This window comes from Pelecanus crispus, chromosome 4 (assembly GCF_030463565.1).
Source record: "Pelecanus crispus isolate bPelCri1 chromosome 4, bPelCri1.pri, whole genome shotgun sequence".
Taxonomy (NCBI): Eukaryota; Metazoa; Chordata; class Aves; order Pelecaniformes; family Pelecanidae; genus Pelecanus; species Pelecanus crispus.
The window spans coordinates 80,618,168-80,643,822 of record NC_134646.1 but is presented as its reverse complement, the minus strand read 5'-3'; the positions used below and the strand labels follow the sequence as shown (position 1 = coordinate 80,643,822).

Below are 25,655 nucleotides of genomic sequence, written 5' to 3'. Positions count from 1 at the left end.
AATTACAAGTTGTTTCCTTTAAACTACTATTACAAACTTACATGAGCAGCTACCTACTTTTATCCTAAGATCTCCAAGTGTTTCCTGGACATTAAGGGCTTGTTTGAGCTCCAAATAGCTGTGTTTGTACATTCTACCCAGTAGGTCTTTTTATTCCAGAATAATTCATTCCAGAAAACTGGATCAATGTGGTTAAGACCCAACAACCTAGCCAGCAATATGCTGAGTGACATAACGCATATGCCAAGTAAATGGAAGGATATAGTGGTGTAAGTTTGGCAGCAGCAGGGAGTTGAAAAATGCTAAGCTATATAGAAATCCATCAATTTTCATAACAATAATTTAAAAAAAGGCTGTCAGGAAGATTTCTTGCACCTGGAAGTCAGACACGTGCTTCTCATAGCTTTACAACTGTTGCATGTACATAATATGTGGGATACCTAATGCAGAGCAGAGATTTGACTTGGTGTGCATCTTTCGGGGCAGGTGTTAATAGGCTTGTTTCGAAAGCTGCTCATGATGGTCAAACTGCACATTTCTCCTAAGTGCTTCATGTGGGTGTTTTTTTCTAAAGGGTCATCTTTTAAATATAAAAGGATTCCTGGCATGAAGGGTAGGATTTGCCTTACTTTGGTCTTCTAAAAGTTAGATGTGTAATCTGATTAGTACTTTTTAGCTCTTTCTGGAGTCTGAGGAGCAGGGCTATTTGCAGAGGAAGATTCATCTAGCCTATAACAGGAACCTGAGCTGGGGTGAAATTCCCTCCTGAGGTGCTAGTCTCAATTCCAGTAGCTGACTCCTGCACAGGCTACTAATTGAGACTAAAAACGACTTGCAGGTGACTGAGGTTAGACGAGGTCCATCCCACTTCTAGTTTTGTCCCAGCTTTGAAGTAAAATACTTCTATTTGACCAAGGAACAAAACCAGGGAGCAGCAATTCCTAGCCTTCGGGCCACTGGTGCTGTGTGCAGCTAGAGCGAGTTGTGTGCAGAGCTATGCTGAATAATAAAAACTACTGATATTTTCCTGAAGCTTGAGCAGAATGTGGTTGCATGAAGAATCTTGAAGGACAGGGATAGTACTTGTGACCAGAACGTTACATTTTACTAGTGTGGAGTTTTGGGAACCACATTGTCCTTTATGGGACAAGCTGTTAAAAGCTGTAATCACAGTGCTGTGTAAGAGCAGCCTTGGTCCCAGCGTTGCTGTAGATGTGACAGGCTTTTCCTCTTGACCCCTGGATCTGTTATGTAGGCAGCCTGCAGGTAGTTTGTCTACAGGTCACACTTTCCATATGAATTTGTGTGGTTGAAAGAAAATTTTTTTTTTCAATCCAGTTCTTTATGATTAAATTTAACAATTAGTCTGATTTCTCAATTATAGTAGCACTTCCTTTAAGTTCAAACAAATCTATCTACTTGCTTACGGTGCAAGCTAGTAAATCGACCAGGATAACTTTTCTCCCCCCTTTTCTTTCCAGAAATTATACCTTCTAATTCGAGGTTCTTGTTTAAATTGTCACATGCTGACATGCCCTCGAGCTGTGGTTCACTTACTGCTAAGTCAGCTGAAGGTTCTGGAGAAAGGGTTGCTTCATGCCGTCCATGATCTTGAAGTCATTCTGAACAGGGCAAGTACTGTGTATTCCTCCATTCCTTTTTGTGTTGATAGTCCTGTAACTATAGAGCTATCCCAATTTCTTTTATTCTGTTTCTTTTAGTTTTTAGAGCAATGTGCAGATGCAACAGGTTCAGAAATTGAAGAAGAGTTAAATCACCATGTTAATGAAATATTACAAAGTAATCAAATAAGAGATCAGTGTTCAAATGTAAGTACAATCAGTGTTTCTGCTGGGATCTCAGGTTTTGTCCTTTTAAAATAGTAATGTGTAGAAGAAAGCCTATTTTTGACTATGTAGACTCTAGATTTTGTCCCGGAGTTCTGAATTGTGTTATATTTAAAGGGCGTTCTGGGTGAAATGTCCGAAATAAAGTTTAAAAAGGTTTTCTTTCCTGTTAGATTAACTATTAGGTTCCTGGAAAAATATACTTTATGAAGGGAAATGTTTTGACTGTGTAGATATGATACAAAAATGATCTGATACTGCTGTCAGTACATTACCTACAGGTGTTGATACCTCTCTGCACGATGCTCTCTCTATTAACTGCAGAACATTTTTTGAGAACTTGTGCATCTAGCAAATTTACAGAATTACTTACAGTGAAATTTTTAGAAATAATTACGTAATTGTAATTGAATTCTCATTTCCATTTAAATGCACTCAAATGTACATTGTTAGTTAAAGGAAAATACTAGTGAACAATATGTTTAAAGGTCTAACACCTTTGAGCAGATTTGTTTATAAGACAAGTTTAATTCCAGAGTCACTTGTTTCAAAACTAGCCTTGAGCACTTTGGAAATTATACATTCATTAGCAGTCAAAAGAAGTAATTTTATCAATCTTCTGGCTTCTTAAATTGTCATTTAGAGAAAAGCTTTAAAAGTTAGTACTGACTTGAAAAATAAAGACTATTTATGAAATAAATTTAAAAAGGAGCGTAGCATGTATTGCGGGGGTGTATGTTTCCAGCAAATATGGGAAGATGATGGAAGAACACTAGAGATCAAGGCATGAATTAAATCAATGCAAGGAATTGTGTGCATTGATACTAATAATGTTCGTGTTGATAGTTAATGCTAATTATGTAGTGTTTAATAATTCTTCATATAAAATGTTTTAAATTATTTTTAAGTTGTTTTTTTTTTTATTTTATCAGGTAAAAAATGTATGTGAGTGTAGAAATAAACTGATAGCACAGTTCTGGAAAGCACATATGAGTTCAAAGAAATGCCCAAACTGCAAGTAAGTTTACTTCCTCATGTGCTTAAATAGCTGGTGTAAAGTTAAATATTGTGAGCATTTGTATTAACTTTTATCTGCCTTTCCTGGTTTTCTTTTTTTTTCCTTTAAGATCTAGGAGATCACTAGTGCGAAAAGAGCATAACAGCAAGCTGACAGTAACCTATCCTTCTACAGTGTGTCATAAGTCAGGAGAGGAAGGCATCCTGGAAGAGCCAGCAAGTAAAATATTTGTCTTCTATTCAAATATGTTCACACTTATTTTCCTGTATTCAAGGTGCATAGATTCCTAGCAGTGACTATGTGCTTGCGACTCATGTATAAAAAATTAAAATAAAACAGTAAGCTCAGCAGTAGAGGAGTACCCGACTCCATTAAATTTCTCTATTTGCGAGCTGCCTTTGCTTTTGCAGCTTTGAGTGTCTGTTCGTACGTCAGGAAAAGAAGTACAAAAAGCATAATCTGTGTCAACTCTAATGTGGTTTTGGGACACTGCATTTCTGGTGGGTAGATGATGTTCTGCTAGATTTTTAAACTAGGGGAACTAGATAAAAAATGAACTAGGAGGAAGATGACCAACCTTATTTCAGAATTAAAATTAGTTAATCCTACCTTGTATGGAAGAATTTCCTCTTAAAGAAGACAGAAAAGGAAGTAGGTGACGCTTTTCAAGCTTAATTATCCTAGTGTTTGAATCAGTTTTTTCCTCATCTTGTATCCTTGATCCATTATACAACCAGGTAAATTGAAGTGGATTTGTATGTGTTACTTAACTCTTAGAAAAGATTTATAAATAGAGCTTATTCTGTTCACTAGTCTGTGGTTTAAATACTAGGTTAAATCTCTGGAGTTGTGCCTAGAGAAGCACGATAATCAGTGATGGGTTTTCAAGCAGAAAGGCTGGATCTCTTTAACATCCTATCCATAATACATTCAACAAAGGCAGGAAAGTTTGGATATCCCAACAGTAGACAACTATGATTTTGCTCCATGAAATTGTAGGCTAATACTTAGGGCTTTTTATTTGAGCCCCTTTAGGACTGTCCAAAGTTTGGGGGTGTGTTTTATTATGCTAGTGATGAAAACAGTTGTTCTGGAGGATCAGGTGAGTTGCCAGAACTGGAATACCTTGCCTCACCACAGAAAGCTTCAAACCCAGACATATTCTCGCAGTCTCTGTTAACATTCACAGCTGAAGTGCAGATAAGAAATATATTCCTCCTCTCAGTGTTCAAAAACCAAAGCTGTAACACCTCTTGGTTTCTTTCATTACAGAAAAGTCTTATATCTTCAGAAATGGGATGGACTATACAGTTAGGTACATTTTGCATAGCATGTGTCATGGTTGCTCATTGTATTGAATCTTGGAAGGAGTACTTTTAACCTTGGCATTGATGCATTTGTGTTTAAGGGATGGAAAGGTTTTCTGTGTGAAGGAATGGAGAATTTAAGTTTCAGTGTGGAAAAATCTGGATTTCTGGACCTTAGCAAAAAGAACAATAGGAAACTTCAGCTGAGGTCATGGGAGAATTGTTTTTCCTCAAGCTGTATACTCTGGCTTCCATGCGACATGAGGGGCTGGCCTGCAAGAGAAGTGGAAATTGAGACCTAAAATCTCTGGCTTTTTTTAAAAAAAAGATCTTTCTTCTTTTCAGTAGCAAACCCATGTGTTTTCCTTCCTCACCAAAATACTGCTAGCCCAGACTCTAACTTACAATACAGACAAATTGCTGATTGGCATTAGTGTCTCATCCACTTAGGTGTTTCATGGGAACCTTGATCTCACTGGTAATACTTGAATCCCACCTCTGTGTTCACCAGCTGCAGGTTGACTCTTGATTTGTGTTTTGGTCAGTGGACGAGATAATTTGAAGAAGGGGTCCAGCTTGCTATTAATCAAATGAAGGATACACTTTAGATTTTAAAGTTGAGTTTTGTTTCAGTTACTTATATCGATATCCATTAATCACAGAAATAGCTTATTTTTTCCATACTGGGAAGGCTTTTTAGTTAATTTCGTATCCCGAAAGCAAACATGTTAATGATATTTTAACGTAGATGTCAGCCAGTATATTTTGCATGTACTTCCATTCTTTCTCTGAGCTGGAAGCACTTATCGTTGTGTCCTGGTTTTGGCTGGGATAGAGTTAATTTTCTTCCTAGTAGCTGGCATAGTGCTCTGGTTTGGATTTAGCATAAGAATAGTGTTGATAACACACTGATGGTTTAGTTGTTGCTAAGTAGGGCTTACACTAGTCAAGGCCTTCTCAACTTCTCATGCCCTGCCAGTGAGAAGCTGGGAGGGGGTACAGCCAGGACACTGCCCCAAACTGGCCCAAGGGCTATTCCATACCATATAGCATCATGCTCAGTATAGAAACTGGGGGAGTTGGCCGGGGGGGCAGTGATTGCTGCTCAGGGATGGGCTGGGCATCGGTCAATAGGTGGTGAGCAATTGCATTATGCATCACTTGCTTGGTATATTATTATTATTGTTACTATTATTACTACTACTGCTATTTTACTCTATTTCAATTATTAAACTGTTCTTATCTCAACCCACGAGTTTTCTCACTTTTATTCTTCTGATCTCTCCCCCATCCCACCAGGGCAGGGGCAGTGAACGAGCGGCTGCGTGGCGCTGAGTTGCTGGCTATGGTCAAACCACGACAGTCCTTTTTGGCACCCAACATGGGGCCTCTTCAACACGCATCGCCTCCTCCTCTGGCAGTATTCTGAAATCTTTGCCTTCTGGCTAGTCCATGATCACTTCCAAGATTCCTGGGCGACTGGGGTTTCCTCTTGAAGCCCGTTGTGTGATCAGTGCACCCCACTTACTCCACGTAGCATCAGTTGCGTGATGTGTAGAGGGGACCCTCCCTTTGAACGTCCAGCCCAACACCGGCAGTCGGGGTGCCAGCAGGAGCTGTGCTTCAGCACCAACCACTTCCGAAGCAGCTCGAACCCCATCATATGCTGCCAGTATCTCGTTCTCAGTTTGCGTATAGTGGGTCTCGGATCCTCTGTATCCCTGACTCCAAAATCCTAGGGGTCGATCTCGAGTCTCCCCTGGTGCTTTCTGCCAGAGGCTCCGTAGGGCCAGTCTCCCTGGCTGCGATGTAGAGCTCATTCTTTATATCTTGCCCTGCCCAGACTGGCCAGAAGGCAAATTGTAACCAAAAACAAATTTAGCTGCTTGTGATTTTTTTTTTTTTAAACATTTCATTTTATTATTTTAATTTTTATTTTTTATTTTTCAGCTATTGATGAAAGCCAGTTAGGGAAGAGAGGATACCTGACACCGATGACTGCCAAGGAATACATCCTGGCTCTGTGGAAGAATGAAGGTAATAACTTGTTAAGAGCAACATTACATTGTTTTCTGTGTCATTTAGTGGACAAAGTCTGCAAATGTTCCCATATGAACACCTTGTCAAATCTTTGTCTTTTGCCTTGAGGGCTCCTGGCTGCAAGATAGATTTTTGTGACAGGAGGACCGGTAGCTAGTGAGCTAGTGCAGAGAGCTGGATTCAATGAATAGTTTGATTAGCTGTTCTGAAATTGTGGCTCCCCACAAATCACAGTTGTTGTTTAGAGATAATTTAATGTTCATACGGTGCTGCACCTAATATTCCTCACAGTTACATTGTTTAAAGACTGAGAATGTATTTAGCGGTCTCTTCTTTTGAATTCCCTGTACTCTGAATCTGTCTGCAGTTGCCAGGAAAAACCATAGCAGTTTCATGTATCCGTCACAGCTAGTAGCTGGAAACTGTTTCTTCCTGCTGTTTTGCTTTTTTCTTTTGCTATACTCTGTATTTCTGTTCAGAGTTGTTTCTAAATAATCATGTATGTGACCAAAAAGAACAATGGCAAACGTTTCTAAAGTGTGCCTAAATGTTTGTATTTCAAACAAGCTCGCTAGTGTTTAACTTTGCAGATGCCTTTGGCTTGATTGACCAAATGCATCTGGGGGTTTGGATTCCTCAACAATAGCAGTGATAATGAGTTTATCTTTTCTATTGTATCTTTTTAGGTTTCTTTTTGCGTTATCTCTTCTCTGGGATGGGTCCCCATGAGAGTTTGGGATTCAGTCCAGACATGTTTTTTTTAGATCTACTTGTGGTTCCACCTTCAAGGTAAAATTTCCCCCAAAAACTTTTGTGGAAATCATGGGGTTTGGCACGTACTTTTTGCAGGAGTCAGAGATGCAAACACATGTAGTACAGATGCTGGTCTGCTGAAGTGTCAGTGCAGTGTTAAAAAAAAAAAAATCACAGCAGTAACTGATGATAAGTTTTATTATAACTTCAAATGAGTTTGTTAAAGGACTGAAATAATAGTTATGAAAAAAATTTAGTTTAGTATTAGTATTTTAAATTATTATAGAATATTATAACTGTATAGTAGTGGTAGAATTTCTTGTTACGGAATCATTCCTCTTTCATAACTGTCCCAGTATAATGTGAATTTTTAAATGCTTACTGGTAGTTTATAGGGATTATTTTTCATGCATTGAAGACTTAGCTTAGAATGTTAGAGGTTTATCATGCTACTTTTCGGTGGCTTTAATCTTCTAAAGTAACTTTGATCTGCTGTAGGTATCGTCCTGTAAACCGTGTTGGAGACCGACTGTTTACAAATGGTCAGACAGTGAACTTGCAGGCTGTCATGAAAGATGCCAAAATGATACGGAAGCTCTTGGTTTTCATGGCAAAAGAACAATGTCAACCAATAAAAATTACAGAAGAAGAAATCCAAACAGTAAGAGTTGCTGGTTATCTTATTCTTTGCTTTTTGGGTGTGTGGGTCGAGTTCAGGTGGGCTCCTGTTTGAACTGTTCCAGTAAGAGATTTTGCCTAGGCTGTTGGAGTACGTGCCATTGGAGATGCTCTCCATAATTTGGTGTTTTGGTTGGGGTTTTTTTTTTTTTTTTGCTCATGCCTCTTTCTACCCACCCGCCTGGTGCAAAGGGAAAAACATTTTACACAGTATCTTTTAGTCATGGTTTTTGTATTAGATTGCTGTATGTGAGACATAATGGGATCCTGTTATTGGAGAATGAAATATGTACAGCACAAACCATTCACAGTAAAACTTTTCCAGCATCTCATTGAATGTAAAATGATGGAGGAAAAAAGCCACTTTGTTTTCTAAGCCTACTAGAACTAATTGTGATCATGGTTATTTTTGACCATTGATGTCTAAGTAGAACCAAAAAAATTCACAAATAACATTAATTAGTAACAATGCTTATTTACTACCGACCTGTTCACATGATCATATAGTGGTAAATGATAATGTATGTCACCATGCTTCTTTTCATATTTGTTCATGAATTGTATTATTGAGGGTTTTTTGATACTGAACCTAGTTTCAGCTGAACTTGATTTACATCTTAAGTGTAAAACATTTTGAAAACATTTTTAGTTCCTCAGAATTTAGCCACTAGGTGGAGATATGTTCTTAAAATGTTCGCTGTGACAGAAGGTTAATGTGTTTTGGATGTGACTGGTATACCGTGAAAATGAAGTGATGTAGGTGATAAAAGCTCTTGGATTTGCATTATTTTCATCTAAGAATAGGACTTTCTGGTAGCACAGTGATTTATAGCACAGACTGACTAACTGGTGACATCAAATCTGGAAAGAGGACCGTCACTTACCAGGAGATGACTGATTAGCAATCATCTATTAAAATCCCACTGGGTGTGATGTTTGGAAATCATAGAATCATTTAGGTTGGAAAAGACCTTTAAGATCATCGAGTCCAACTGTAAACCTAACACTGCCAAGTCCACCACATAGAATCATAGAAACATTTAGATCTCCCATCCAAGTCAGTTTCTAAAACTTGACGGCAGACCTGTCTGAGGCACTTGGTTGTAATAATTTGAAAGTTACATTTACATTGTTAATGTTGGGGGATTTTTTTTTTTTTTTTTAAATTCTGTGGTTTTCTGTTTAATACTATAATTTCAGCCTAGTAAATAGAAGGTATTTTTTGTTAAGTCCAAGTTTCAAATTTCTGTTTCTGTAGGAGACAGGAGAGAATAATGAAGCTCTGGACCATTCTGTCCTGACAATGATTCCAGGACAGACCATTGCAGATAAGCTGTACAACGCTTGGATTCGCCTTCAGAGTCATGTCAACATTGTATTTGATAGTGACATGGACAAACTAATGACAGAAAAATACCCTGGTATTCGTCAGGTGGGTAGCAGGCAAAGTCTTAGAGACTCTGGACTTTGTGTGTCACAGATAGTTAAAATAAGAGAATTTGATGGAATAAGAAAAAAGTGAGATATTTGTGGCTAGTATGTAGGCATTTTCATGATACTCATCACTGTAATATCTGGAGAATGTCTGATGTTGCATGCTTTCACGTTTTAATCATTAACTTAACTTCTGTTTTCAAAGCTATTGGAGAAAAAGGAAGGACTGTTCCGCAAGCACATGATGGGGAAGCGTGTGGATTTTGCTGCTCGATCAGTCATTTGCCCCGATATGTACATTGGTACCAATGAGATTGGCATTCCTATGGTAAGAAGTAGTAAAGGAGTGGTTCTTTTTGGTGCAGCTGGGGACTGAACTACTCTAACACGTTCAGCTACATAGCAAGCAGTTTAAAACGTAGAGATTTTCTGACTCATCTGGACTCTTTCTTCCCCAGCATGTCATAGCTGTACATTACTGCTGTGTGTTAATAAAGAAGGAGCATTGAAAAGGAGGAAATTCTTACGGTTCTTTTCCCACATCTGGAAAAGAGGATTAAAGAAAACAAAAAGCTGTACTTGTTTCCTGGGATTATGAATTAGTGCAAACTTTATAAGTAGATCCTGTTTCTCCTGTGGTCTTTGGACAGTGTATCTGGTAACATCTATGGCAGGCAGCCTTTAAGAAAAGACCATAATAGTGTCACCAACTTCATTCATCCTTAATGTTTTTTAACTGCACAGAGAGGACACCAAGCCTGAATTCAAGCTTTTCATTATATCATCTTTTCTGCTTGCATATCTGCAAATAGTGGACCTGGTGATAACTAACGGGCTTTTTCTTTGTATTTTTTGGTTTGTTTGCAGAGTCTAAAATCATGCTTTCTTTTTAATTGCTAATTGAGTTTTCTACTGCAGTAGAAAATCGTAGAAGGACATCATTTCTATTCTTACGGTAGAGGATTTTAAAACAGAAATGTATTTATTTGGCATGACAGTAGAATGAGGAGGAGATGCATCCAAGAGCTTAAAGTAATTTATGTTTACATTGTATGAGTTAACATTTGACAATGTGTTCTCAGTGACTTAGTACTGTTTTAAGCCGAAGTTGAACAACTAGTTATTTCTCTCCTCTTTTCCCTCATGTCTAGGTATTTGCTACCAAACTGACTTACCCTCAGCCAGTCACTCCCTGGAATGTCAAAGAGCTGAGGCAGGCTGTCATAAACGGTCCAAAGGTTCACCCTGGGGCCTCCATGGTCATTAACGAAGATGGATCTCGTACAGTGTTGAGTGCAAGCAGCCTGACCCAGAGGGAAGCCATAGCTAAGCAGCTCCTCACTCCTTCTTCAGGCGCGCCCCAGTCAGGACTAAAGATCGTGAGTACAACAGAGGGCTTGTCAGAGCCCTCCTACACCTGTGGTGTTTTTTTTAAATAGTGATACTACTGTCCATGCTAGTGATTCCAGTGGGCCCACTCACAAAGACCCCCCCCGGGGCAGGGTTATCTTGTCTTTCAGTAGGTGGCTGAGAAAACGTTGCGGGTGGGAAGAAAAGCTTGATACTTTTTCAAATTCTAAAAGCTATTTTTCCATCCTGAATTTTACTCTTCTCTTAATATGCAGTGTGTGGCACTCATCTTGCCAAGATGCAGAGTAGTCCTTCTTTTAAATCTGACTAGTCTTGGGAAGTCTTAGCAGTATGGAAGATAAAACATTGCTTTCATTTTATGCTTTTATGTCCCCCTGCCTGTCCGTCCTTCTCAGCAAATTCTATCTTTTTTTCCTCTCCTTTTGAAATATTAAATAGGTTCTGTATTTGGAGCAGTTTTTTGGTGGTAGTTCTGAAGGCTGAAATTCAGTATACTTGTAGAGTAGGTACAACACAAGCGGTTGATGTGACGTCTTCCAGGAGTGGCGTGCCCGTGAGTATGTATGAGGTAGAGTCCTCCATTCTGTGTCGGCTGTGCTGGTATTGGCACCGACCAGGGGAGGAGTGGTCTGTGTTTTAGCACTGACTGCTGTAACCTGGGATCCATCTTCCCATCACCATCTCGTTTTACAGACAGAACAAGAAACAACCACTGATGCCCATCTGCTTGTACAGATGTTAACATTTGTGAAATGCTTAGTGCTTGTATTGGTTGCTTCTTTGGAGCTGTTGGAGAGTTTGTTTTCTGTGCTACAGATTAATCAACCTTTGAAACTTCTTAACTAGTATCTCTGTCCCTTGCAAGAGTTGAGAACTTACTATTTAGCTGCTAGGGCAAAAGTTTTGGTGATGAATAGTCTTTTCACAATGTCTGTTATGTATAACCCTGTCTCTAATAGAGGCATGGTAGAGATTTAATATTTAAGACTGAGTATTTCTGTGACATCAGTTCTCTTGGAACCTGTCACAGAGGTAAACATAACAGTATTTAGATTGTACAAACAGCTTATCATACTCCTGTTGGTAATCACTTAAATGGATATATGGGTGTTACTGACAAAGAAATTAAAATGAGACTGTTCTGAGAGACTGTGTTCTAGAGAAGAATGTATTGTGTTGTACTCAAACCTGAAATTATAACTTGGAGATCCCTGGCCTCTGCTTCAGTTACTGGGTCGTATTACTACCTTATTCTAGGATGTCCAGTGCTGGGTGTATGGTGACAGGTATTATCAATTCAGGCCAGTGGGCTTTGGATCAATAGTTTATTTTCTCATTTACAAATGGCCTAATTTTCATTCTTTTTCAGTCTTTGATCCCTATATGGCCAAGGAGGAGGAGAGATTGGTAGAGCATGGCTTGCATGCTGTTAACTTGGTTTGATCACTGTGGTTTGTGGGAGTTAATGGAGGATATGCAGCCTTAGAGTGTGGTTGGTGGTGAGCAGAGGGAGTTCAGGTTCAAGTAGTCTTGATTCACTAAGAGTTTTGCACAGAACATTAATACTAGAAAGAAAATGTTTTGGATGTGTGTATATTTTAAGATGCAGTCTTTTCAGAGGCATGCATGGAAATGCCTTATAAGCAGCAACCAGAATTCTCTTGCAGGTTTGTCGACATATTAAAAATGGAGATGTCCTCTTACTGAACCGCCAGCCCACTCTTCACAGACCCTCCATCCAAGCTCACCGGGCCCGAATCCTGCCTGGAGAAAAAGTGCTGAGGCTTCACTATGCCAACTGCAAGGCTTACAATGCTGATTTTGACGGTGATGAAATGAACGCCCATTTTCCACAGAGCGAGCTGGGTAGAGCAGAAGCTTACACCTTAGCCTTTACTGATGAACAGTATCTGGTTCCAAAGGTAAGTAAAACTGTCAGATAAATTTATTCCTACGTGAAAACACTTTGTTTGATTTTTGTTTGTTTGTTTGCTTTGTTTTTTCTAATGGTAAATGAGATTTGATTTATTTTTTGTTTTTGAAATTTATTCCTGGTTTCTGTTCTGTCTCCACTTGTGGTTCTCTTCATCTGAAGAAGGCCCAGCACATCCAAACAATCTCATTCCTTTTAATGCCAATGTCCGGAAGAGATTTAGTAGAGAGTTGTGCTGTGATGGCAAGTTCTTTACAAATGACTTCAGAGCTTTTATTCAGCTGGAATAATTTTGGGAGCTGCTAGCACATGACTTATTATTCCCCCCCAACCCTTTTTCTTGTTGTCTCTTTAGGATGGGAAGCCACTTCCTGGCTTGATCCAGGATCACATGATTTCTGGAGTCAGCATGACAATCCGGGGCTGCTTTTTCACCAGAGAGCAATATATGGAGCTTGTTTACCGAGGACTAACAGACAAAAAAGGAAGAATTAAAATCTTGCCTCCTGCCATTATGAAACCACAGCGACTATGGACAGGAAAGCAGGTAGTTTATAATTTATTGGGTTAAAGAATGCTGGTGGTTCCAAAGTAAGCAGAGTGCTAATGTTAAAACCAGTGCTGCTGCGGGTTGCTGAAAAGCCGGATCCCATCATCTAATCAACACACACATAGGTGTGTGTTATTGGAGCTACAAGAGTCATCTTTCATTTAAAATGGTAATATTAGAATAATACTTTTACTTGCTTCTCTGAACAGTGTTGCAGATAGAAGTATAATGCTGCATTTTGCAGGCATGGAGCAGCAAAGGAATTAGTCCATCACAGTAAACTACGTTATGCTAGTCAGTGCTTTTAAACTTCTGAACTTAAAGGTTGTAGGTAAATATTCTGGTATTTGACTTTTTGGTTGAGATCATCATTAGGTTGATGTAATATCTGGGAAGCCCAAGTGAATGCTCCATTTTCTACTATTTAAGAGAGTTTAACATTCAGTCCAAGTACTATGTCTCATAGCAGAGTAGGGGAAATTCTCAGCCAGTTTTTCCTGTAAAACCCAACAGACAATTTTTTATATATATATATATGTATGTATGTGTGTGTGCATCTCTTATTTATTGGAAAAATCTTTGGTGCCATATGTTTCTGAATAATTATGTGTCTCAGCTTGTTGATCTTTCAAAGGCTAGAGGAGCAAGAAGATATTCCTGTCTTGTAAATTTCAGATTTCCGAGCTCTTAAAGCTTTGTTGTCAGTGATAAAAATACGTATAGGATGCTGCTTTTCTCCTCCGTGCCAAATTCTTTACGTTGAGAAGGGAATATAGGAAATAAACAGTTCCTGCCTCTCTTCCTGCTTCTTTATAGGTCGTTTCTACATTGTTAATAAACATCATTCCAGAAAACCACATCCCACTGAATTTGACTGGGAAGGCTAAGATTGGTGGAAGAGCCTGGGTAAAGGGACCTGCAAACAGATGTCTAAATCTTGACTCAATGTGTGAATCTCAGGTATGCTGGGGCAGCAACTCTGGGGGTTGGGCTGGGCTGTATTGTAATAAAACTGTGTATACAGTAGAGGAATGGGAAGGGAAGCAGGCAGATGACAAAGTTAAAACCAGATATTCAGTAACAGTTACTGCCAGAAGGTGGTGATTAGAGGATAGGCCTGGGGGTCAGGAAAAACTCTGTTCTCATTCTGACTGATACAGATTCCATCTGTTTTTGTTAAACCATGTGTCTTCCTTGTTTGACTTAATAGCTGGAAAAATATAGATGGTGTTAGAAGTTTTATTTCTGCTATAAATTCTGGAAGTATTGATAATCTGACCATATTTAACTGTTCACCAAAATGTGGGCTTTTTAAACTTAAACCTGTTTTCATGTAGATTGCACAGGAAAAACCTGTAGAGATCATAGTAAGATCAAAATTCCTGTTTTCTTGAATAGCTGTGGTTTATTTTTCAGGTTGTTATTAGAAGTGGGGAATTACTGTGTGGAGTCTTGGACAAAGCTCACTTTGGCAGCTCTGCCTATGGCCTGGTCCACTGTTGCTATGAAATCTATGGGGGTGAAACCAGTGGGAAAGTGCTGACGTGCCTAGGACGCCTCTTTACTGCTTATCTGCAGCTGTACAGGGGATTTACAATGGGTGAGTAACACAAGGACTGATTAACCAGTGCTGTGGTGCAGCACCTCCTGAGATACAAGCCAGACATTGTTGGGTATAATACATGCTAAGAGTTCTGTTAAAATTTTGCAGGACTGTCCTTGAGTGGGATAGCTGTTTGCCAGCCTTTTTTTTTTTTGGTCTTTTTTGTTCTGGTTGGTGCATAGCTGGGCTTCTAAGCATAAAGAGAAAGTATAATCTTGAGTATGTCCACCAAGTTCTCTCTTCTGTCCTGCCTAGTCAAAGTGTACACAGTCTAAATGCCTTGTGTTGAAATTTTGTTTAGATCAAAACCTCCTGTGAGTCTTTGTTATTTTTACTTCCCTGAAAAAGTATTGTTGCATAGAAACCAGAACAACTGATAAAGCGAGACGGAAGAACTTTCAAGGGTTATTAATCAAGTCTTGCATATCTCATTTTACTGTAAATCTTTTGGTAAATGTTTGACTTTCATTACAGCTTTGCAAACTCATACAAAAATGCACTGGGCATACAATAAAAGTTTGACCCTGACTGTACTCTCTCTTCTTGCAGTAGTTGAAATATTTCGAATTACCATGTAGAGCTTTACAAGATGTTTTTATACTAATGAAATACTTAGAGTATGTAGCAGCAGGAGGGTTTAAATTGGCTTTTATCTGAAAGCACAATATGATCACTTAGAATTAGGTAGACATGGTCAACTGGTACACAGCAGTAGTGAGGAACCAACAGACTGCTGTGAGCCAAGGAAAAGGGAAGGAGATCTTTTGACGTGAGGAAGGTGATTAATTGACTGTAAGACACAGAAATTATGTCAAGAGCCAGCGTGCGAAAATTAGTTAGGAAAAGGTAATGACCCTGGGATCACTAGGTAGTTAAAACATCAGAAAAAGACAACTGGGACTGAAGCAGGAGTCTGGGATTTGGCGAAGATGATTCGGGACTGAGCAAAATGAGACTTTGGGATGAGATGAATAGGATCCAGAGGAAGGAGATAAAGTAGAAGAGACAAGGTTGTAATGGGAAAAGGAGAGCAGGGCTGGACAGAAAGAGTGAAGATAGAGGGACATGAGCCAAGGCCATAGGCTCCTTTGCCTTGTAATGGCATGTGTAACTCACTAGTAAAGTGTCCCACTTGTCCCCCTAGAACTGCTGTACACATCGCCTGGGAGGAACCTCTGGAGGTGATCTAACACAGCTCCCCGCTCAAAGCGGGTCCTGCCAGATGGGCTTGCGCAGGACTCTGTCCAGTCAAGTTGTGAATATGTCCAAGGATGGTGACTGTACAACCTCTCTGGGTCTCTGTGCCAGCATTTGATCGTACACACTGTCAAATTTTTTTTCCTCTTGAAGAAAATTTTGTTTCCTTGTATCTAAAGGACAAACAGACACATCTTTCAGCCTCTCCTCGTCCATCATGTGCTCCAGCCATTTTAGCGACCTTTTTAGTGACTTTTGCAGGACTCCTTACAAACAGCTTACAGGAGTTAGGGTTCCAACCTTTGATTTGTTCTAAACTGTTGTTCTCCTGGTCCTGTCATCACAAGGGTCTGTATTTTTAATTTACCTTTTTAAAACTAGGAAATGACAGATGCTCTAAAGGTCAGCTAATAGGAACTTGGAAGTGGATGGAAGAGGAAAAACAGTTTGATGTGGCTGGCCCGTAATATGTTTGTTTGTGTGCAAGTGCACCAATTAAGATTTTATACACACTGTTGAAGTTAAGACTTCTTAAGTTAGGGAGTTGATTTTGCACTCTTAATGCTTAGCTTAGCTGATGTTGCATGTTTTGATGACAGCCTGTGCCTTCTCCCTCAAAAAGCCACTCTGATTTTTTTTTTTTCTTCTCAAACTGCAGTTAGCCTGATTTTACCAATTATTATGTCTTTAACTGTGACTTTCTTTTCCAGCTCTTTGCTCTCAAAATCCCTGACACCGAATGTGGTTCCTTCCTCAGTTCTTTTTAGTTTATATCATTATGTGCTCTGTCTCTCTTCTTTAACAGGGATTGAAGATCTTTTGGTTAAACCTGAAGCAGACCACAAAAGACAAAAAATCATTGAAAAGTCAAGCCAGTGTGGTATTGAAGTAAGTCTGTCTTGCAGAATCTTTTTCCCCCCATAATTAAAAAGTTTTTAAATCCTGCCCTGTTTAATCATGCCTGCTTAGCACCTAAAAAACCCCGTATTTTACTTTCAGGCTGTTAGAGCTGCTCTTAATTTGCCAGAAACGGCATCATGTGAGGAGGTCCAAGGGAAATGGCAGGATGCCCATCTCTGCAAAGACCAGAGGGATTTTAACATGGTTGATCTGAAATTCAAGGAGGAAGTAAACAATTACAACAATGAAGTTAACAAGGTTGGCATCGAGGCATCTGTGTATACTAATCTTGTTTGGAGGCTTTCTTATTAAGTTAGTGTCGATGAGGGGTGCCTGACTGTTCTGGAGGCTGAAGCTTTCCATCTGTCCCCAGCACGAGGCTTCACATACTGCCTCGCCATCTCAACCTTGTTCTCCCTGAATGAGAAGATGGCTTGATATTCAAGAGACTTTTAAAATTACAAATAGGAATGTTTGTGATTACTCATTGTTTCCCCTTCTTAAAGCCTTCAACAGAAATTTCTTTGGTTTATTATTTTATTAATAATGGTTTGGTTTTGTTCTCTTCACCCCACCGCAACTCTTTAGGTTTGTATGCCCCTTGGTCTCCACAGGAGCTTTCCAGAGAACAATTTGCAGTTGATGGTACAGTCAGGAGCCAAAGGATCCACTGTAAATACAATGCAGGTAATGACAGCTAGAATACTTAGCAGCTACCTGTGTTGATGTGATTTGTCCTAGAATGTAAGCTATTGAGAAGCTCTTGTGTGGCTGTCTAATACCAAAACAAGATTTTTATTCTGGGCTTTGGGAATAGAGGCCTTTGTCATGAGAAATTTTAGAAGAATGTAATAAACAGCTTGGTGGGTGATGGAGGAGAGTCAATGTTTATTATAACTTCCTATTTTTGAATCAGTTCTCAGTCCCTTAGATACAGACTGATACAAAACACCTCTCCTGCGAAGAAAGGCTGAGAGAGTTGGGGTTATTCAGCCTGGAGAAGAGAAGCCTCCAGGGAGATCTTACTGTGGCCTTTCAGTACTTGAAGGGGGCTTCTAAGAAAGATGAGGACAGACTTTTTAGAAGGGCCTGTAGCGATAGGACAAGGGGTAATGGTTTTAAACTAAAAGAGGGTAGATTTATGCTAGATACAAGGAAGACATTTTTTACTATTGAGGGTGGTGAAGCACTGGCACAGGTTGCCTAGAGAAATGGTAGATGCCCCATCCCTGGAAACCTTCAAGGTCAAGTTGGACAGGGTTGTGAGCAACCTGATCTAGTTGAAGATATCCCTGCTCATTGCAGGGGGGTTGGACTAGATGATCTTTAAAGGTCCCTTCCAACCCAAACTATTCTATGATTCTGTGATACATTAGGATTTGTAGAAACAGCAGACCTTTTTAGAAGGAATGCTGCAGCTTATACAAACCTACTGTAGGAGAAAGAACTTCTGGCCTCTGTTGGAGACTGACATCTCTGTTCCTTTCTTCCACTGGTGAATAGGTATGACTAAATCTTACTTTGATTTTTGGTAGAAATGGCAAGGATGCTTTTTCATTTTGCCTTCTGCAACACAGACACCAAGCAAGAAACACTGTATAAAAAGGCCATCTAAAATTCTATCTCTGATGAGACAGAATGATCCAAGCTCAAGAGAGAGAGGGTTTTGTTTTGGGGTTTTTTTGTTCTGTTTTTAGTACACTGCTGGAAGGTGGTGAGGGTAATTTAGGGACCTAAAAAGTATTTACAATATTTCTAGTTTCATGTCTCTTTGTATTAAAATAAATATACAGAATGAGAATGGAAGTGTTGAGGATGAGTCAAGGGGGCTGGAATAACTTAAAAAGACCAGATGAGATCTATGTGCCTTTTCTGCCCATCACTAGCAAGAACATTTAATGAACATGTCAACATTTAATTAAAGAACATTTAGTGAACATTTTGATTTTTTTACTATGTTTTTCAAGAAAAAATGGTTGAACTTATTTGAGAAAAAAGTTGGATGGAAAAGTGATGTTTCCTTTTTTCCTGTCCACATTTAGATTTCTTGTTTGCTGGGCCAGATTGAGTTGGAAGGTCGAAGACCCCCATTGATGGCATCAGGCAAATCGCTGCCATGTTTCCAGCCTTATGATTTTTCCCCTAGCTCAGGAGGATTTGTGACTGGCAGATTTCTCACTGGGATCAGACCTTCTGTAAGTTTAATACTGCTTGTGCTTATACTGAAGTTAACTTAAATCTTGGTACTTTAATAGAGAGTGTCTGCAATTATAGATAAATTGACTTTGTTCACCCTTTGACCCTACTTAGCTCACCCTACTTCCATACGCAGCTTTGAGAAAGAGCATAAATTGCCGGAGTTGGTGTACTTCTCAGCAGAATGCTGATGATATTGTGCTTATGTTTAGGAATTCTTCTTTCACTGCATGGCTGGCAGGGAAGGTCTTGTGGATACAGCTGTCAAAACGAGCCGTTCTGGGTACCTGCAAAGGTAAGAGGCTTGTTTTAGAATTTGAGCCTTTAAAAGGTCCTTTTGTTTGTTTAGGTTTTTTGTAGAGTACTGTAGACTGGAAGAAGCACCTGTATTGTTTGGATTAACTTCAGTGTACTTGCTTTTTAGAAAAGTGTTTATTGTCTGAGCATTGAATGTTTGTTCTAAGGCTGACTTTATCATCTCTAACTTATCTCTGGCACATAGCAGCAGCAACTTTTCCTTTTGGAGAAATCTTTTTCCTGGTACAAGTAAAGATATACAAATCTGAGGCAACTCCAGGGTTTCTTGGCCACATTGTGTGGCCCTCGTCTTTATTAAAGCAACACCTCCAGTATATAAGAGAAGATGGAACTTTTTAACTGTTTCAGAGGGTAGTGAGAGGTTCTAAAGGAGGGATGCCCCCTTCTTTCAGACAACTGTTTAAGAGTGACAGCGGAAATAGAGAGTGATTTGCTGTTTCATTTTAAGTCACTTCAGTCCAAGGAAACTGGAGGGAGCAACGTGCAGAAGGCTTTGCAGTATCATTATGCATTTCACCTGTGTGTTGTGTCTGTATGATTTTTGGCTTCCAGAATTCCTGATCAGCCCTTAAGTGCACTTAAGATATTAAGGAAAACAGTATTTTTCATGTTAGAGTTACATCATCCTTGTTGCTTTGTAGCCTCTTAACAGCGTGGTTTGTTCTTTTTTCTTTGGAACAGGTGTATCATAAAACATTTGGAAGGACTGGTAGTTCAGTATGACCTGACTGTACGAGATAGTGATGGCAGTGTGGTGCAGTTTCTGTATGGAGAAGATGGGCTTGATATCCCTAAAACACAGTTCTTACAACCCGAGCAGTTTCCTTTCATTGCAGAAAACTATGAGGTAGAACACCTGAATCTCAAGTATTTATGTGGGGTGAAGGGAAAGACTGAAATGCATGGTTAACATCTGGCATATCTGTTAGGGATCCAGTTGTTTCTCGCAGTCACTCTCGGACTAACCTATGTTTTTATTTGCCATTGTATTCAAAATGTGGAAGTGAATCTTAAGTCTGTGGCATGATTTAAGCAGTCTCAATTTCAACAGAGCACCAAGCACTCTCCCTATTCTTGTCTATCCAAACTCTGCAGTTGGATTCAACGCAGGTGACTCTATTCTTCAGTCTGTCAAGTTTGATTAATTTCCTTGTACCAGTGTCATCACTGGTTATTAAAGAATGCCAGTGGTCACATAAAGATAGAAGGAGTTTTGTCTCAGTTGGGTTGAGAACCGATTTTTTAAATTGTTTTACAGCAGCCGAACATTTTGAGTAGCAGCAGATGACCTTTTCAGTTTGCTTTGCCTTTTCTGCTACAGTGAGCATAGAGAGAAGAATAATCATACAGATAACTTTCTTATAGGTAATCCAGAAGACAAACCATCTGGATGAAGCTTTAGCAAGGATGGAGTCTCACCAAGCTAACCAGCAGTTCAAAGCCATCAAAAAGTGGCAAGCCAGGCACAAAAACTCTGTGCAAAGAGAAGGAGGTTTTCTGATGTTTTCCCAAAAGAAAATGGCAAGTGTAAAAGCACAGATTCCAGGAGGAGAAATTAAAAATGGAAGAGATCCTGCCACTTTACAGGTAACACAGGAGCAATTGAATTGACCAAGCCCTTTAAAAAAAGTTGCAGAATTCAGTGATTTTTTTTTTTAAATGGCTTTTCATAGAATCATAGAATCATAGAATCGTTTAGGTTGGCAAAGACCTTTAAGATCATCAAGTCCAACCGTTAACCTAGCACTGCCAAGTCCACCACTAAACCATGTCCCTAAGCACCACATCTACACAGCTTTTAAATACCTCCAGGGATGGGGACTCAAACGCTTATGCTCTAGACCCTTCACCAGCTTTGTTGCCCTTCTCTGGACACGCTCCAGCACCTCAATGTCTTTCTTGTCGTGAGGGGCCCAAAACTGAACACAATATTCAAGGTGTGGCCTCACCAGTGCAGAGTACAGAGGGATGATCACTTCCCTGCTCGTGCCGGCCACACTATTCCTGATACAAGCCAGGATGCTGTTGGCCTTCTTGGCCACCTGGGCCAAGTGTCCCAAAGTGTTTCACAGTCTGCATACACAAGTTACCTTTTGAAGGAATCATATGTCAGCTGTGTGCGTGGTGAAGCTGAGATTCATTTGTTAAAGACTGTGGGCCCTAGTGCTGGGGCAGAGGCCAAAAACTCTGAGGTAAAACTGGTTTTAGAAAACAGCCCATGTTTGTGGGTGGTTTTGGAGGATTGTTTTTGTCTGGGTTTTTTGGTGGTGTGCTTTTTTTTTTTCCCCCCCATGTACACTGAGTAGATCTCTCTTGGATGGACAGATATCTGCTAGCTGGATGAGAGCCTGTTTAAATACAAAGATCAGAGGGCTGAGCCAGCCCTGCCTACAGTTTCAAAAAAGTACTCTTGCTTAAGCCTCTTGTACATCAGGGCACTGATCTATATGTTATGACTTCTAATGAAGATTGTATGTATGGACACAAAATGCAAACAGGTGCTGCTCCACAGCCGTGCTTTCACAAGGAATTTACCCTGGTAGGACGTGGACAGTTAGCACAAAACTCCAGGTTGAAGGTGTTGAGATGTATAACTATTAGCTTGTCTGCAAATGTTATGCCTAATCACTGTTTCATTTATCAGCAATGCTGAATTTGTGTTGCTGTTGCCACTTTTGATAACATTGAAAACAGTTTGGCCTGGGGAGTCATTCACTGTTTATTTAATTTTTCTTTCAGTAGATTAGGTAGATACAGATACATGTTTATCTGTGTCTCAGTGGACAGACTTCCATGTCACAAGCCAGTTACTCCTTCATAAAACAGCAAGGCGTGTAGAAGATATGTTTAGCTTGTTTTCTGTATTGATTTTTTTTTAAGTCGGTAGTAACTTTTACCATTATTAAATGCAACATTTGAAATGTTACTTGAAAGACTAGCAAACTGAAGAATAGAAGTAAAACGAATTAGCATGCATAAGATGCAAGCTACGTTCAAGGTCTCTGCTGGACTGTAGTGCTTGAATGTGGACAGCTGAAAATCAGAGAAGCTCCTTTGTCATGCCAGCTCTAGACAGGTGAGGTGGTAGTCAGCTAGAAATAAAGACTTAAGTATGTCAAGGGGGTTCACTCCCAAGTTAAAGTCATTCTTAGAGGGCTGTATTTCACTGGTTTCTGGAGTAGTTACTATGGGTAGAAAACCGACTATTTCAAGCTTGTAAAGAACCTTGAAATTGTTTGGGATCAAAAGTGTAAGTATCAGAAAATGGAGAATGCCGTATTTGTAGCTGAGTTGTTTGCTGTGTGTTACGTACAACCTGAAGTTTTACACGGGTAATCTTTTCCTCCTTTGCTATTGCTTGATTGCTGGTGGAAGCAGTGTTATTTGGTTTTGGTCTTATTGTAGATAAACCAGTCTGCTTAAAAATCTCCTCTTATTTTCAGTTATTGAAGATGTGGTACGAACTAGATGAGAAGAAACGAAGAAAGTATCTGAGGAAGACAAATAAGTGTCCTGACCCAAGCCTTGGTGTTTGGCGTCCAGATACTTACTTTGCGTCTGTTTCGGAAACATTTGAAAATGGAGTCAAAGATTTTATCAACAAGTGGGAATCTGAGAACAGACAAAGTTATACGCGCCCAGAACTTTCTTCTGATAGGTAATAACTTCTGTGTCTTCACTACTTTGCACTGAGCCAAAAAAAACCCCACCCTATTTTTGGACTGAGTTTGCTCAAGATGAAAGTCTTTATCAACTCCTGTTTTTGTTGTGACCTTTCTGAAACAAAGTAGTGGGTTTCAGGGTGGTTCCTGAAAGCCAAGTGTGCTTAGTATGCAGTGGAGAGGCCCTGGTTTTCTGTTTCTTCCAAACCTCAATTTTCCACGCTGGTAAGGGCTTTGGCTAAGGCTTTATGGAATAACAGCAACGTATTGCTGTCCCGCTACATATAAAATAATACTTTACAGTAACAGTTAAAAAACAAAAATTGCTCTTGCCACACCTTGGAGTTAGCAAGGCAGTTAAGAGGAGCAAGTGGGAGTAAATGGACTCTCTTTTGATGTTCTGGGAATTAGCAGTAGAAGTAAAATCCGGTTTGGCCAAGGCCCCAGTTCTGTGTTAATGGGCTGCGTTTGTCAGATCAGATCGGGATAGACAATTTTGCAGTTTCTGGAGTGTATTTATCTGGAAGCTACCAGGAGAAATTTTCTGAAAGAGATAACTTTATTGAACTGAGCAATGTTTCAGTCTCTTCAGAGTTCTGTATTTTGTACTACATTGAGCTAAAGCTCTTCCTATTTCCTGTCTTCAGATTAAAGGATTTGTTGTATTTAAAGTGGCAGCGATCTCTTTGTGACCCAGGAGAAGCTGTGGGTCTTCTTGCAGCTCAGAGTATTGGGGAGCCTTCCACACAGATGACTCTGAACACCTTCCACTTTGCTGGCAGAGGTGAAATGAATGTCACATTGGGTATTCCAAGGTGAGAAAACTGTGTTCTCAATGGGTCCTTTGCTGGTTTTGGCACTTACGTAATAGTGCTTAGTCTCACTGGCAGGTATGTGTAATCCTGAGGGCAAATGATCCTTCAGCTTAATTGTAGATTGTGCCTGTTCAAAACTATTTTAACATTTTACAATTTTACAGTTGTTTTGGTTCATTTTCCAGATACAAAATATCTGTGAAGGCCCCTTACTCTTACCTGATGTATAGCAAATGGCTTATTTGTTTCTGTATTTTTTGTCACTACAGTATAAGCCTAAAGAAATGGTGCTTTGTGGGTTTGCCCTCTGCCAATGGCTTCTTCCCCCTAGTAACTTTTGAACCTATTTCTTTCACACAGAAAATTTCACTGCAACTATGAAATCTGGCGTGTTTAGTAGTATTATCACCGATGTAGAAAGAGATCTGGTTTACAGCAGCCAGGTTTCCCTGGCTCTTCTGTATGGTGACAGTGACTTTATCAGCACACACGTGTTTGCCAGCCAGTCATCAGCTTGTTCTGAATAACATGGGTGCGGACCCTGGCCTTGTGCCTAGGTGTGTGATGTCTTAGGTGGGAGATGGTTGTGTTACTTCAGAGAAGCAGGGGAGGGGGAGAAAGCGTGAGGAGCATACGTTATGCATCTGTAGGAAACAGGCTTCATTAGTTCTTCTGTTCTTGGAACAACTTATTATCATCTCTAGTCTCTTCCCATAATTGGGGTGATAATCTAATTGAGGCAGTAGAGCTAGTGTTGTGCTGTGCCTGATGAGGAACCAGGAGAGTGAAAAGGAGCAGTGCAGTGGTAACCACAGCTCTTGATACATATGGCTTTGGTGAAACTGGCAGTTGCTGCATTTAAATGAACTAGATATTTATTTGATCGCATAGTGCTTTTATTGCTTAATTTGAAAGATCATTCTTTATTTAAAGGTTGCGGGAAATATTGATGGTAGCCAGTGCAAATATTAAAACGCCAACGATGAGTGTTCCTGTGTTCAATACCAAGAAAGCTCTCAAGAAGGTGAAACAGCTTAAGAAACAGCTCACAAGAGTGTGCTTAGCTGAGGTAAGCCTCCTATTCAGTGTATCCCTTGAGAGTCTGCAAAACAAAATTTCCTATTTGAGCTCATCAGTTAGTGTGGCTTTGTAGCAGTTTCCACTTTTGAAGGCTTACCTGTGGGTGCAAGATGAGAGGGTCCTTTCTTTTCACCTCCTGCCTACGGCACCTTGTAATATCTGCTAGGAAATGGAGCATTGAAAGGAATTGTAGTTATTGTGGCTGTATGAGACTTAAATTCAATTTAACCTGTAGAGCATTGTCACAGGCTACAAACTCTATAGAACGTAAAGAGGGAGAGTAATAGTTCATACATAGCAGTAGTATAACGGCAGGGAGGATTTATGTTTGCTGCCATAGCCTTGTTTGTTTTTTTCTCAAGCTCCTTTTTGTCAGTGTCTAGAATTGGAGGGGTTTGTTTTGTCTTTGAGACAAGCTAATCTGGCTGTGACTGACATAGTAGGGGGTTTGTTTGTCCCCCACCCCTTCCTAATCTTGTACAAGTGGCTGTGCTCAATAGAAGCAAAACATGTGGCTCCTTGGAGACTGAATGTATTGAAATCTGATGAGTCTGATGTATTCTGTGCTCCCTCTCTTCCTAGGAGTGCAGTCTTTCTTCTGCTCTCCTGCATGCCCAACCCTTTCAAGTTGAAAGCAGCAAGGATAGACTTAAGACTTGGCTCTGTGCTGAAATACTGTCGTGCTCAATGAGCATGGATCAGTAAAATGAAGCTGTTGGCCGGCTAAGAAGTGTAGTCTCTTGTGAAGGAGTCAGGTGGGAGGTGAGGCTGTTCTCCCAGTATTGTCCAATTTAGTTGTTGGGGGGAGTTTAAGCCAAAAAGAGTGCAGTAGGGTAGGGTCCTCTTCCCCAAGAGCTGCCACAAAGCCTCCAGAAAAGTTTGTCAGTTAGCCTTGCATAATTCTGGTCTCATATGGAAAGCATTGGAGTTGCAGGAAGTAAATTAAGTGTCTT

At 39.8% G+C, this 25,655-nt stretch overlaps 1 protein-coding gene across 1 annotated transcript in view; it reads left to right on the top strand.

The window, feature by feature from the left end:
* Positions 1–25,655, top strand: part of POLR1A (RNA polymerase I subunit A) — a 38,519-nt gene that overhangs the window by 1,790 nt on the left and 11,074 nt on the right. Inside the window, exons 3-26 of the mRNA XM_075708890.1 lie at positions 1,482–1,631; positions 1,722–1,829; positions 2,780–2,865; positions 2,975–3,084; positions 6,123–6,209; positions 6,899–7,001; positions 7,464–7,626; positions 8,902–9,075; positions 9,283–9,405; positions 10,229–10,456; positions 12,116–12,370; positions 12,737–12,928; positions 13,748–13,891; positions 14,348–14,531; positions 16,537–16,619; positions 16,731–16,889; positions 17,220–17,318; positions 18,674–18,826; positions 19,040–19,122; positions 19,827–19,992; positions 20,511–20,732; positions 22,589–22,803; positions 23,455–23,622; positions 24,556–24,691. Of these exons, the coding sequence (XP_075565005.1) occupies positions 1,482–1,631; positions 1,722–1,829; positions 2,780–2,865; positions 2,975–3,084; positions 6,123–6,209; positions 6,899–7,001; positions 7,464–7,626; positions 8,902–9,075; positions 9,283–9,405; positions 10,229–10,456; positions 12,116–12,370; positions 12,737–12,928; positions 13,748–13,891; positions 14,348–14,531; positions 16,537–16,619; positions 16,731–16,889; positions 17,220–17,318; positions 18,674–18,826; positions 19,040–19,122; positions 19,827–19,992; positions 20,511–20,732; positions 22,589–22,803; positions 23,455–23,622; positions 24,556–24,691 (3,591 nt within the window). The remainder of the gene's footprint in view (positions 1–1,481; positions 1,632–1,721; positions 1,830–2,779; positions 2,866–2,974; positions 3,085–6,122; positions 6,210–6,898; positions 7,002–7,463; positions 7,627–8,901; positions 9,076–9,282; positions 9,406–10,228; positions 10,457–12,115; positions 12,371–12,736; positions 12,929–13,747; positions 13,892–14,347; positions 14,532–16,536; positions 16,620–16,730; positions 16,890–17,219; positions 17,319–18,673; positions 18,827–19,039; positions 19,123–19,826; positions 19,993–20,510; positions 20,733–22,588; positions 22,804–23,454; positions 23,623–24,555; positions 24,692–25,655) is intronic.